The following is a 14,446-nucleotide window of genomic DNA, read 5'->3' as shown; positions in this document are numbered from 1 at the left end:
AAATTGTACCACGTTGCCCTGACGCTTGCTAACACTAGCAGTGCTGTTTTTTATTCCCAATTCTTTAGTCCACACAACAAATTTACAGGGTCATCATCACAGTTAAAATATAAAGTGATGCCAGCATTTACAGTTAAAAGAGCACATTGTTTTATTCATAAAACTACAGAATGCTACAGATATTTTGGTGATATTTTTCTGAACAACAGAGGTGGCAGAAGCAATAGTGAGGAACAGTTTGAATAACTATTGAGGTTATTCAACTGTAACAGATGGATGAGGGGTAAGAAGTCAGACAAACAAAACGCTAAAGATAGACACATACTTACTGCCAGCAATGAAGCAGACAGCCAGTTTGGCAGGCTACCAGTTACAAACCAGAAGCAATTATGGACTGCAATATAGGCAGCCTGGGAAAATCTTTCAAATTGAAAGGACCCTTAGTCCTTTATAGTTAAAGTTTTTAAGTTAGAGTTTTGAACCTAAGGCATTAGATCTCAGAACAAAGCACAAGTCTGTTAGAAACAATGTCAGAACTTTCCAGTGTAGTATTTCATAAGGCTACAAATTCTGTATTTGTTGCATCCAAAGTGCCACATATAAGTTATTTTTTTACTCGAGATTTAATTATTATAATTATTAGCATATCTCACATGCTGTTCAGCCCTAAAAGGCTGTCTTTGTCATACTTAACTGAAAATGATTCTAGTTGATAACAGAACTACAGTAAAACACTTCAATATCATTGCATTAATGAAACTAAGTAAGTATACTTTTTTTATTACACAGGTGTGTGCACATGTTGTTACATACAGGCCATTCACTGGCAGATAAAATCTCTGCTGAGGAAGTTTTGGCAGTGACAAATGTTACACTGACAAATGTTACATGCATCCTCTATATTGTACTTATTTATTAAGACATGAATCTGAAATCCCAAAAGAATTTAATGAAATCTTACAAGTCAGATCTTTCTAGGCTGTCTGTGACTCTTAATCCATTAATATTTGTGGAGTACTTCGTAATCACCTAATTTTGGATACCCTTATTTTTATTTCACCTCATACATTTCCACTATCCTCTCTATCAGGTCATATGATTTATATAACGTTAAAAGCATTTGGTAAACTTCTGTCCCAGAAATTAAGCAAATAGATATTTCAATAATAAACAATTTTGTTTCACAATTTGTAAATGTGTCAAAAATGTGTAATAAGTATTGTTAAAAAACATTGATGAAGAGTAACCTCATACTAAAACATAGAAAATTCCAATCTATGCAATCTATACCAATTATTATTTGTCTGTTCTTCTTAATTTCAGAAAACTAGACCTCCCATTATATTTGATATGTAAAGTTCTATGAAAAAAAGTTCTAAAAAAGACTATGGCACAGGATAAAAGGTAACATTACCCAGGTGTTTCACAGTAACAAAATATTTATTAGCCTTTTTTCCCACTTTTAAAGTACAGTCCTCTAAAATTCTCAATGTAGATTAAAACAATTTGTTTCTCAATCTATGTTCTGTGTAGACACATTACAAATACATATAGTACGGAAACATTTTGAATTTTGAAGTTAATGTACTGTAATCTTTAAAAAACAAAAAATGATTTTGACATCTTATATGTGCAACAGTGTCTGCTCTGTTGTATTTTACACATAACAAGCAGATGAGGGAGATCTTACACCTATTTAAAATGGCAATTTTTCCTTTTTTCTACCCAGGTTTATGACTGCTTTGATAATTGATTATGTGCATGTCTTTGAATTTCTAACCTAAGCTTGCATTATATTTTATTTATTTGCAGTAGGATGTTATGAATAACAGTTTTAAACCATCAGTGAATTAAAGTGCTTAACAATGAAGAACAAATGATTGCAACCTTGGACACTGGGGTCATAAAACACACAAAATCTGGGAAATATTTATCTTAAGTTATCCTTCTTCTTGTGTTTTTATCCTATTGAAATCTGAGTCCTAGCCACTCTTCAGGCTTAGAAATGTGTATTAGTGTATGGGCAAACTACCTTGTATTTTACGTAGAAGAATGAGGCCAATGTAAGCAAGTGTATGCAAATTAAAGTCTAGAATGCAAAGAACTGAATGGTTTAATAAATCTATTGGGAAAAATAGAGGGGGGAAAATCACTTTATAAAATAAGTAAGAAAGGTAAGTAAGGGGATCCCACAATAAATTGTGCTTACAGGAAAAAAGACATTAGAAAGACTACAAGGGAAACAATAATTTAAACTTATATAGTGGTTAATGGGGACTCCCCTCCACCACAAACAATGCGTACCCCCCACACAAAGCGCGCAGTATGCTCACCACACATCAGCTATCAGTCAGGGGGAGAACAGAGTGATGAAGCCAATTCACAGATGGGGATTTTTAGGAGGCCAGGATTGGTAAATGCCAGGGGGAAATTTGGCCAGGACACCAGGGTAACACCCCTACTTTTTTAAGAAATGCCATGGGATTTTCATTGACCATGGAGAGTCAGGACCTCGGTTTTATGTCTCATAGGAAGAATGGCATCTTTTAGATCACTATACTGGGGTATTAGGACCCACACAGACTGCAGGGTGAGTGTTCCCTACTAGTCCCACTAACACCTCTCCAGAAACATCCTTAGCTTTCCAAGAGTCCAGGCTCGCACATGGTTGGCTTCAGTGAGTTACCAGTAATGAGATAGATAGAAATAAAAAGAAAAATTGCAATTAGCATTGCAACAGATACATTTTATCAGTAGTATAACATGACAAGAACAGTAAATTAATTTGTCTCAGAGTTAAACATGTGAATCTCGAATGGCTTATCTATTAAATGAATATTGCACTCAGGTGTAACCAAGGATGAAAATGACAACATATTGAGTAAAGAACAAGTTCAATATCTGCCAATTGTTCTTAAAAACACAAGCAATGTGATCCATAGGCTGTTACCGAAACAGTGATTTAGGACAGGGGCAATACCCATTGGCTGGATAACAGTCCACTTATCATTGGATAAGTCTGTTATTGCAAAGAAAACAGAAAATATAGATAACGGATTTATACATTTACATTTAACCATCTGGCAGATACTTTAATGCATAAAAACTATTGCAACGAGTGCATCTAACAGACAGTACTCAAGACCGGGCTGTGGGATGACATCTTTTGTGGATCTGTGTTCAGACCACCTATAGTAAGTTAGACTATCTAGTCTAGTTGGAGAAGATAGAAATATCACCACATTCGGCTGAATCTGCAAAATAACTTTGAAATGATTAACAAAACACTTAAAACCAGGCAAGCACCCAACAGTTGCAATTAAATGCAGATAAACATAGCAGCAGGAATGCAAAGATGTCAACTCATTATTTTACCCCTCTGCGCAATATGGGGAAAAAGTCCAAAGGGAGACTAAATATCAGGACCTGTAGTTACAATTGTAGGCTTTGAATAAAGGTGTGCTATGGAATATTGTGTCACAAAAAACATGACTATTTTATAAACAATCGGGTAGCCAGGAAGATGTTTGGCACACAACAACTACAGCTTACAGACAATTACATGAAACAAATAGTCCAGAAGGCCAATAGAATCATTGGCTGTCAAGGTGGCCACCCCTTGCACTGGAAATTTGAGCTTCTTCATCTGGGAGAAGAAATCATCATTGATTTATACTACCTAGATGTCTTTTTACCTGCCTGCAAAGCAAGGTAAAAAGTAAAGTAACTTATCAATGTTGAGAACCATTTTCTTTCCCTTTAAAAGTAGATGTTACTCCGACGGACTAAAACATGCCTTCTTTCAGTCTTGATCAGAGAAGACTGGGGCTGACTGATGAAAGTGATTGATTCAATAAGTAAAAATCCTTAAAGGCATTGACAAAAGTTGGTCCTGTGAAGTTCTTCAGAATCACCATTGAAACATGAACCAGAGGACACAAGAGTTAACAAAGAGGAGATGCTATTAAAGCTGAGATCAGGACTGCAACATGATACCCAGTCATAGTATTGAAGCCAGTAACACGTCTGAGATCCCTGAACCAATTAGCTACTGGCAACCAGACAAATGCGAGCAGTAACCTCATCTGTTTTTTATTCTTTTTTATATTCCCATGTTAGCATCACTTCTTCGGATTGAATAAAAACACATCCTCTCTGTGCTGCCGAGTCATGCACGTTGTTCCAAAATGGAATAAAATAACAAATGGAATATTGTGAACAACAAGCTGCTGGTAATTGTATATAGAGGGGGCAATCAAAGATCTCTCCTTCTAAAGATTATTATAATCTTATTGAAAATAAGGTTCACACTTGAAAGTGTTTAGAGATCATATAGTATAAATACTTTTTAAATAATTGTTAAATGCTGTCTTTGAAAAAACTGGAGTAACTAGATGGCTTTGAAGGTTTGGTGCAAACTTCTGTCAGATTTTCTTAGAACTTCCAAAGAAAGTGTAAGGGCAACAGAGAGGAAGGACAGCCTGGCCAGGGGAACTCTGACAATTCCACGGCCAGCAATACACCCTGAAACAAAGCTGAGGATGGATTCATATCTACAAGTTTTAAGAGTCCCCCCCCATAAAACTAGGTGCTGGGATGTGGGAAAAATAAGACGCAGAGTCAATTAACAGGTGTAACTTCACTGCTGTAACGAGGGACTACAGAGCTTAAATTTAAATGCCAAAACAAACCCCTTCGGCAGAAAACGGAAGGTTTAAAGCAGAGATAACTACTAATTCAGACTGGAGAAAAAACGATCCTAAGCATTTACTTTTCTGTAATGTTATGTGCATTTCCGTGTAACTCTGGGAATTACGTTTAGGGCCTAATTTGGATTTTATACATCGAACGCCAATAAACATGTTTAAGAAAGGAAAAAATAGCGTTTCTTTCGGGGATATATGTGCCTAATTCAACAAGAAAATTATCTTGCGACATTCGTCAATTCCAGTCTTGAACTGTTAACCAGACTGCAACCTCCTCACGTGATTGATGACAGCAAACCGGTCATGTGATCTTGTCACATGCCACGTGACGTAGTGAAGTCTATCAGCTGAAAGACAGCAGGTAAGAGAAGCTGATTATTTTTTTTCTTATAAGATAGATTTTTTTTCGCACTTAATTTACATTTTGCTTGGCAGCTAACAGAATTATAATATTAACAAAGTAATGGAGTCATTTGGACTCTAATGTGTGAGAAACACAGACAAACCCAATTTTACAAGGCCTCGGAATGAAGAAGCATTTATGAAACAGACGTAAACATGCAGCTTTTTAAATTATAAGGTCATTGGGCCGGTGCTGTTAATACAGATGCAGGGTATTTAAAATTGTTATGAATTTCGCACAAACTGGTGGTGGTTTTAATGCACGTTTAGATCCCGGTCATTTTATTTCTGTTGATTTTATGTTTCTGAAGAGAAATCTTGCGAAATGTAGCGGATATTCTTGTTATAGTTTTACTTCTCTAAATGACATTCATTCTTTGAAATAATTCCAATGACTGTGTTCCGTGTATCCGAACAGCGGTTGCTGTGTAATTTATAAACGATCGTTTAAACTTCCTTTATATTCCTAGGTTGATTTGAATGATGAAGCAAGCAAATATGACTTTTTCCTAACCTGATACCCCTTGGCTCTGTTTGGGGCGTGTGATATAAACAGACAAGGTTAAACCTGCTGAATCTGATGAAAGTTAGTGCTTCTGTAACTTCCCGCTTGTATAAGGCTCTTTTTATCCCGAAAAACTACTGGGTGCTGATCTTCACGCACGCTTGTATTCGCAATGTTTCAATCAATTTTAATTTACTGTTCTAAACTTCATTCAAATAAAGAGCCATATCGACTCAAAATGGGGTTGAAACATTTTGGTGTTTTAGAAAAACAGTCATTTACTTTGGGGGAACATTCTGTTAGGCCTTGTGATCTTCGTAGGGATATTTTCACATATTTTGTCCCCACATTGATGGTATTGTTTACACACACAGACACTGCAACTGTATATGTGCAGGAATGTTAAACATTGTGTGAAAAATAGTTATTAAAAAAGAGTGAATTGGAAAAAGCAATAGAAATTAAAAAATTGTGAAAAATTATCACAGTCGCACATATTCTGGGTATCGTATCTCACAAAGCTGTGCAGTATTGTCTTCTTTTGCTTGTTGTGTATTTATATCGGTATCCGATTTTTCTCTAACTTTCTTTCCATAACATTTACACGCTGTTAAGGTCAAAGTTGTATCAAGGCCCAAGAGTATAATTTATTTGGAGTTGATACAAATCTGGCTTTTTGCTGTTTTTGCAAATATTTAGGGTTTAGTGGACACGCAAGGTGTTTCCTTGTCTGAACAAAGACTTTGAAACTGCAACTACCCAGTTTATACCACCTTCTTGGGTGACTTCTGTGTTTATAGTTTCCTTTTGTGTGGCATTATGTTTAATTTGGAACTGAAATGAGTATTAAATTTAGAAAAGAGTTAGTGAATGTGTAGTCTTTCACAGTCTCTTTTTGCTGTTGTCACCTGTATGCCAAGGTTATAAACCTGTACATTGTCCATGTCTATTGTATATCTGTTGGTTATAATCCAATCCATTATGTAAAACCTTGACGTTTCTTGTGTTCCTCGCCACACAGTATATTTTTGTGAATTATTATTTTTTACCATATATAACACACAGTAGCAGTGAACATTGAATTGTGCCCTTCTTTGCTCTTCCTTCTGTTCCCTTTCATTTCACCATTTGAAAGTCCTTGAAATCAGCAGCTGGCTTGATCTTGATATTGACATGGCTTTCTTGTCTGAACTGCCCTAGATCATGTTCTGAAAGTTGACCACAGGTTTCTAATTTAGCTGAGAATATACCCTGTTGTGAAGGGCTTTGGATTCATTGAAGTAGCCAAGGCAGTTTATGTTAACTACATCTATTGGTTTGTTTCTTTTCTTTTCATTATTTCATGTTGCATTTTTTCCCCACATTTTACCTAAGTAGATATTCAATAAGATGTAAGAAAACCCCCATAATTTTGACTACAAGTGTTACAAGGCTGTGTTGTAGCTGTGGTAACCCAGAACAGAGTAAGTCCCAAATCATCATACTACCCTGCCATGGTTTGATCTTTTTAAATGGTTTGTCTTTCAGGTAGAACGCAATAGGTAACTATTCAAATTTCGTGTGTGTATGCATTTATATATATATTGCACGCTTGGAATGATTGATCTTTTTGTTTGTTTAATCGTTTAGATTTTAATTCAAAGAAGAGAAGCGGGAACATACACAAAATGGATATCAGAGGGGCTGTTGATGCTGCTGTTCCTACCAATATCATTGCAGCGAAAGCAGCAGAAGTCCGGGCAAACAAAGTTAACTGGCAGTCATACCTTCAGTAAGTATATGGCAATTTAGACCCAGTGTTTTAAGATTGAATGCTTAAATCTATTGCTTTAACCTTACAGCATATTATTATGGTTTTTTTGGTTATGGATGCATTAAGTTACGGCATCGTGTAGTTTATTTTGTGCCCGACATCCGTCAGCTCTGGCACTTGATTTTGCTGGCTGTCCTTGCCCTTTGTTGCTGGGTAAAGGTTTTTACTGTGACGGTCCTGTACTCCCAGTTGTACTGTGTATTAGAAAGGCTCTCCTGCAGGAATTGGCCTAGCGAGATCTTTTGGTCTGATGGAGATTTTCTTGTTAGATGTTACAAGTGGGCGTGAAACCCCCCCCCCAAAAAAAAGTTTGTCCTTTTTTGATAATGCATGTAATGCACCCTTCTATATAGCAATAAAACATGACAAATGAGTAAGAATACAAAGAAGTAGGTGGGGTTCATTGTTGTAATTTATTTGTGATTTGTGGCTTTGTATAGTTGTAAATCAAGATGTTATTACAAAATATAGCAATTTCTTTCTTTTATACTGGATTTGATTTTCCATTCAGAACTTTAGCTTTAGTGCCAGCAGCTCCGATCTGGCTGACAGTGACTTTAAGACATTAAAATTAAATCCAAATTTGTATGAAACATTTCAAAATATCTTTCTGTTTTTGTATGAGTTATTATGTTTTCAGGAAATTAAACTTTGTTAACCCCCCAGCCACTGAATAAACATTGCATATTCCCGTTTTAAATTGATCTTTTCTCTTGTAACTATAAGAAGGTATGCTTAATTAACTTTCCATGATGTGATTATTATTATCAATTTAATTATTTAAGAGAGGAGAACTAATGTGTTAGAATATGCAAAGTTGTTTGTCAATGATTATATATTTACAAAAAATATAAAAAAAATGATGGTTTGGAGCTGCGTTTTCATAATTCTGTGTTTTATTAGATGTGAAGAGTTTACGTTTAACAGATCTACTGTATATTATTTTATCATAACCTACCTGTTGATTGTACTTTGCTGAACAAATGGGGCCAGCATTATATGTGTTCCCCTTTAAATTAAAGACAAAAAACTAGTAAACCTTCTTCTTTTTGCTGTGATTTAATGATACAAAATCTTTTTTTTTTACAGAAAAGCAATATCGTGAAATATAATTTAACAAATGTTACAATGTTGAATCAGTGGGCTTTAGCCATAATGATCAGTGAGAAAATGTCTTGTGAGAAATGTGCAAACTGCACCTGCAGTAACAAGTTTGAAAACATAACATTAAATAATATACATGATATCTGTTGTATAAATACAGAGAGTCAAGTGGATTGTAATGTTAATCTGTATAATGTTAAAATATGTTGTTGAGGATCTTGTTACAGTACATCCAGTGCCAAGACAACAACATATGTGATCTTTCCCCACAGGTCATGTTTGTGAGTGAGAAGTAAAAACAACTGTACAGTGAAAACTTGTTTTTCGCTCACAGCAGGGAAAGATAATTTCATAGACAGAATTCAGTAATAAACATGACATTATTCTACCAACTGATTATTCTGCCATTTTACTCATTGTTACAACGTCTGGAATTTCCTTTCCTTTCAGTAATTTGCTCTGTGTTCTGCTAAATGCCTTCAGGTTGTTACAGATTCATGCTGTGTACTGTAGAAAAAAGGAAAGAGCCACGGTTTTCTGATTTAAGTAACTGTTTTAATTTGGCTTCAGCAAAGTGAAACATTGTGTGGGCCTTGTTTCGACTATCGAAATAAAGGCAGTGGGTAGGTGACTTGTAGGTGCCTGAGCTGTATACAGTAGCTTACTGAATTACTCCAGCCTCCCTTTTGTAGAGCAAAATCAAAAGGGTGCTTGAACAGTGCCCCCATCTGCCCCAGCAAGACCTCAACCTGGCAGTGGTGCTGAGGGGCAAAGCAGGAGAAGAAAGAGATCCGTGACCTAACCCAGGATACTTAACACATTCAAGGCATAAATGTTTTGTTTACACATGCCCAGAAAGAGGTGGAGGTTTCAGAGGAACATATGTACTGTCCCAGCCAGTAAATTGCTCCCAAGAAAATGCCAATTATATTTATTTTCAAAACTTGTAGGTCGAGCTTGCTTTTAGTTAACAGGATTTTTTGTGTTTGTTTCCCTGAAGCTTTAAGCACAAATAGCAGTGCAAGAGAAAATGTGAACTGGGTGCTGGTCAAAAACAAACGAAAGCCAGAGAATAATAATAATAATAATAATAATAATAATAATAATAATAAACTTTATTTTATATAGCGCCTTTAAAAGCGTTTTAGAGGATGACAATAACAATAAATAAGAAGACTACAACAATAAATAAGAAGATTTCACAAGATAAGACACAATTACAATTACAACAACCGTGGAAGTGGTACTAAGAAGAGCAGAGGGGTGAAGAATGGAACCAGTTAAGTAAAGGCTTTTCTGAAGAAGAAGGTTTTGAGTCTGGATTTGAAGGAGTTTAGAGAAGGTGACTCTCTAATATCCTTGGGCAAGGAGTTCCAGAGCTTGGGGGCATAGCAGGAGAAGGCCCTGTCGCCCATACAATGTAGACGGGCTTGGGGGACAGTAAGGAGGGCAGAATTTGAAGAGCGGAGGTTGCGAGGTGGGGAGTAGGGCGATAAAAGTTCAGACAGGTATTGAAGTGCCAAGCCATGTAGAGCCTTATAGGTGAGCATGAGGATTTTAAAGTCTATGCAGGATAGGAGTAGGAGTATATAATAGGAGTAATGAGGAGTAATGAGTAATTGTTTTTGATCAAAAACAAACGAAAGCCAGAGAAAGCACATGCAAGGTGGATAATAGTTTTGCCATTGCAGGAATATTATGATTTGTCTTGGTCTGTGGTTTTATGGCTTAGGTCTTCCATTAAATGTTGTTAATTTGGTCTTCACATAATAGTCCAGACATCAAATGCACTTTCATTCATTGCTGATGAAAACGATAGCTCCTCCTTGTTGCAATTATGCTTAAGAATTAGACATTTTCTTACATTGCCTTTGGAAGGTTTGCTGGTTGTGATATTTTCATATCTTCCATACAATTATTTGGCTCTTAAATGTGTCTCAGTTGCCAGCAGCTTTAGCACACAGCATTTTGAAATATTGGACTTACGTTGTTTGCCCAAACCCTTCCCATTTTTGCAGCTTCTCACAGGAACATATGGAACTGTTCATCAAAGGATTAGTTACAGAAATGGAATAACCTTTACAAAATCTTCCTTGAAATATCACAAATATTATTGTGCTTGTTTAACACGTCAACCGACATCAGCTTTCTTTACCTTGTCCCCTCTCAAATGGCTCAAGCAGTAATGAATTGAAATAATTTCCGAACAGCCTCTAAATTCAGACTTAACTCATGGGTAGCAACATTTGTCATTCAGATTACTTGCTGTAATGTACTCGGAGCAGCCGGTGTGCAATTTGTAAATGTGACTGTCATTTTCCCTTCTGTTCACTATGCACTGTTTTTAAAAATTCCATATGATTGGCTGGGTTTATGTGTTCATGAGCGAAAATGTTCTGCAAGCATGTTACTTTATTAGTATTGGGCTCTAACAATTTGCAGTGGATGTTAATTTATATTGAATTGGATGTGGATTTATAGTGCTTTGCTCTAAGGTGTGTGTTTTCAATGGTAGCCATTAGAAATTCAAAATCTGTAATCCAAATCCATTTTTAAATCTCCACAAACCTCTATGTACGTTAGCTTCTACAGGTAATTACACCAAATTATTGTTAAATTCTCAGTTTTAAGTTATTGTGCTCTGTTGATGGAATATTATATGTAGCACCATTGACTTATATTAACACATTTCATTATCCGTGTTGAAATAAACAAATTAGACCAGAACTTAAACATTTTTGTTAGCAAAATTAAATTTTGCAGTGGTATAAATGAGAAAATAACAAACTAAAGAAAAATTGCGACATGGTTGAATTAGAAATGTTATTTGCACTAACTTTTAAAACACCTTTTTTTCTCCTGGTGAACTCTTCAATAACATCATCAAGACCCATGGACACTTGTGTTAAGCTGTTTTGAATTGCTAATAAAATCGTTTAGTTGTTATTCCTTCCCTGTTGATCTGAGGCAGTTCTTTACACTATTCAACAAGTAAAATGACAGTTCTAGAAATCTAGAAATTGTGTGTCTTCAAAGGCAGGTATCCACATAGATTCCCAGGCCTAGCTTGTACATGGTCATTGCTGATTTCTCTTCATGTCAGAACATTAAAGTGTCGGTGTTCTGTAGCGACACAGACATTGCAGATATTCAAAGAACTCAATTGTGTTTTAATCTTTTTTTTCATAGGAAATAAAAGAGACCATATTGTATAGAAAACAGAAAAATTCTGTTGTCTTGAAAAGATGGTGTTATACTTAAATATGAGGTAAAATTGTGTCTATCCCTTTCACAGCTATGGATCCTATGCCATTAAATATTGAAGTACATAACTTCAGTTTTCCTATGATGAACTGTCTTGTGATGTCTTCTACTCTGACTCCCTCCTGGATCTCTGAGATAATTGCCTCAAAATATTGAGAACAAGTTTTTTTTAGTTTGTTTTGATCTTGCGATAATGAGTAAAAGAAAAGTCACTAGCTGGTCACTGCACATATGAATTGTATTTCAAAAGAACTGAAGTATCTTAAGGATGAATGTGTCAGGCATTGATCAGATCTGTAATGAATCCGTGAGAAGGCAATTAATACATTGGAAAAAGACAGTTGTAGATACATTAGTGAAAACATAATACTTCAGAATGGGATGTCCTGTACACTAAAGATAATGTGATGAAAGGTGGTTTTCAAATTGTTTTGTTCTGCTACAAAGTAACAAAAAAAACCTCAGCTTTTAAACTTAGAAAACCGATTTTTCCATTGTGACCAAAAAAAATTGAATAGTATTATCATCCATAAATTTTTGGAATGCTTCATCCAGTACTGGGACACGGGAGATGGAACCTAAAAATCTCCAAGCTGACAGCACCCCAGGAATGAGCCAGAAATGCTAGCCACTGCCCTTGCCAATAGCATTATCAGTTAACATTGAAATGTACCAAAAAGGTTTTCCATAGCCAATAATATAGATTTTAGCAACTAATACTTTCATTTGGGTTGAAAAGTTTTACATTGAAAATCCTTTACTGTCTTTGCATGGTTAATCTTTTAGAAGTACTTGGTTAAAATGTGAGATATGTTTCACACTGCAGCAATAAAGTCTATTGTAATTCCACTGTTAAAATATGTAAGAAAGAGAAGCTTAATTATAGGTGACAGGAAATTGTAGAAGTAGTCATTTGCCATATAACTAAGCGATTTTGGTAGCCACTGATTTACAATTTTTCTAAAGAGCGTACATTAGAAGTTGCACAGTTTGCATTTTGGTGCTGTGGTGCTGTTTAGTGCTTTATGTACAAGTGAGGCAGTGTGTTCATCATTTGTGATGAATTAAGAAGCTAAATATTGCAGACAGAGGGTATAAGTTATAAGTGGTTGCAGACTAGTTACATTTTAAGGAGCTTTAGGGAAAGAACAATGCTTTTTTCACAAGAGATGTTTTCTCCGTGTGAAAAGACACAGTACGCATTTTTCTCAATAAAATCCCATGAAACATCCATGGTTTTGTGTGTTATCAGCACCTTGGAAGAATTCCTGGAGCTGGGTTATAGATATCTGTGAAACGTGCTGTGAAATTAAGTTTATCCTTGAAAAGTCAATTCACTGGAGATGGAGCGACAGGAACCAAGACTGATGAAGTGGTGTTCCCCACTTTTACGGTGATGTGTACGCTAAATAATTAGAGCTACAACACAGAGAAACTGACAAGAGAAGACCTGTTCCCAGGCTGCCACAGGAAGTAAATTGAAGAATCTGCCCTGTCAGTGTCAAAATCAAGTCTTAGAAGCTCAAGGCAGTAGCTCACGGTTTAAAGTTCAGTTTCAGACACTAATCACAGACAATTCATTCAGTGCAAGTGTGAAGAAAAAGAGTGAAGGGGTATTGTTGGAGACATTTGTTGTTAGGAACACAGGCCAGATCTGCATCAATAACTCTGTCTGGAGAGGAGGTGGATAAACAACCTCCACAAAGTAGATAAAGGCAGATGGAGATGACGTTATTGATCTTAATGTTGGGACAAAAGATCAGTGGCATAAACAGTACTTTTTCTATACAAAAAATAGTTTAAAAAACAAAATGAACCTTATTACTTAATTAGCATTTGTTTTTATAGGAATTCTGCTTTTACCGTGCAAAGGTGAACAATTGAACCTGTTAATTGGTAAGCACAACACATGACAGAGAACTTTGTATGTAGAAGGCTTCAGCTTTCTCAGCCACTGGAAACCTTTCTAAGACAAAGTCTGAACTCCATGTAAATAATCCCAAGAGAAAAACTAAAAGCCTTCAGTACCTTATTGGAAACAAAACACAAGAAATGGAAGCTACTGCATGATCAGGTTATTATGATGCAATTAGAACACAGAAGACTGTCCAACAGCTAGATGGTGAAGAATACAACATTTTCATTTTGAAAAGACCAGGAATAAAGCAGTGAAGGTGAACCACTTCACAGGAATCAAATCTACATCCAAACATAGGATGCTAACCTAGATGAATCGAGGGTCTCACTGTATAGAGGTTTGACGTAAAAACATTTAAATGAAGCAGTGTCAGGAGTATGCTACATTCCACTAATTTCAGATTTTTAATTGTGATGCATTCATGTATAAAGAAACTGGAGATATACAAAACAAGGTAAAAGTAGAAGTGGTTAAAGAAGTTTTTATTTCCTTAAATAGATAAACCATCAGGGATATCAAAACTGAAATGGTAGACACGTATAATGATTTGTACTTGGTTTATCAAAGCACCAACTAGAAGGAAAGTTTTTTGTAATTAGAAAGTAAAACAGAGGTTAAGGTAGCTGTGTTGTGATCACACAGTTTCAGGAAAGAATGCTGGATAAATGGATGTTTTAGAGAAATGGAATGTAATCGGATTAATCTGAACTCAGTAGAGAATGAATAGCTACAAT

General features: G+C 35.7%; 1 protein-coding gene across 2 annotated transcripts in view; it reads left to right on the top strand.

Moving 5' to 3' along the window:
* The first annotated feature begins 4,966 nt into the window (after nt 1-4,966).
* Nucleotides 4,967-14,446, top strand: part of atp6v1h (ATPase H+ transporting V1 subunit H) — a 93,372-nt gene continuing 83,892 nt past the window's right edge. For both annotated transcript variants that reach the window (XM_015353656.2, XM_006634026.3), the window contains exons 1-2: nt 4,967-5,067; nt 7,243-7,384. In XM_015353656.2, coding sequence (XP_015209142.1) covers nt 7,281-7,384 — 104 coding nt within the window. In that variant the 5' untranslated portion in view covers nt 4,967-5,067; nt 7,243-7,280. The remainder of the gene's footprint in view (nt 5,068-7,242; nt 7,385-14,446) is intronic.

This window comes from Lepisosteus oculatus, chromosome 6 (assembly GCF_040954835.1).
Source record: "Lepisosteus oculatus isolate fLepOcu1 chromosome 6, fLepOcu1.hap2, whole genome shotgun sequence".
Classification (NCBI taxonomy): domain Eukaryota; kingdom Metazoa; phylum Chordata; class Actinopteri; order Semionotiformes; family Lepisosteidae; genus Lepisosteus; species Lepisosteus oculatus.
Note: the sequence above shows the minus strand (reverse complement) of the source record. Positions and strands in the feature narration are given on the sequence as shown.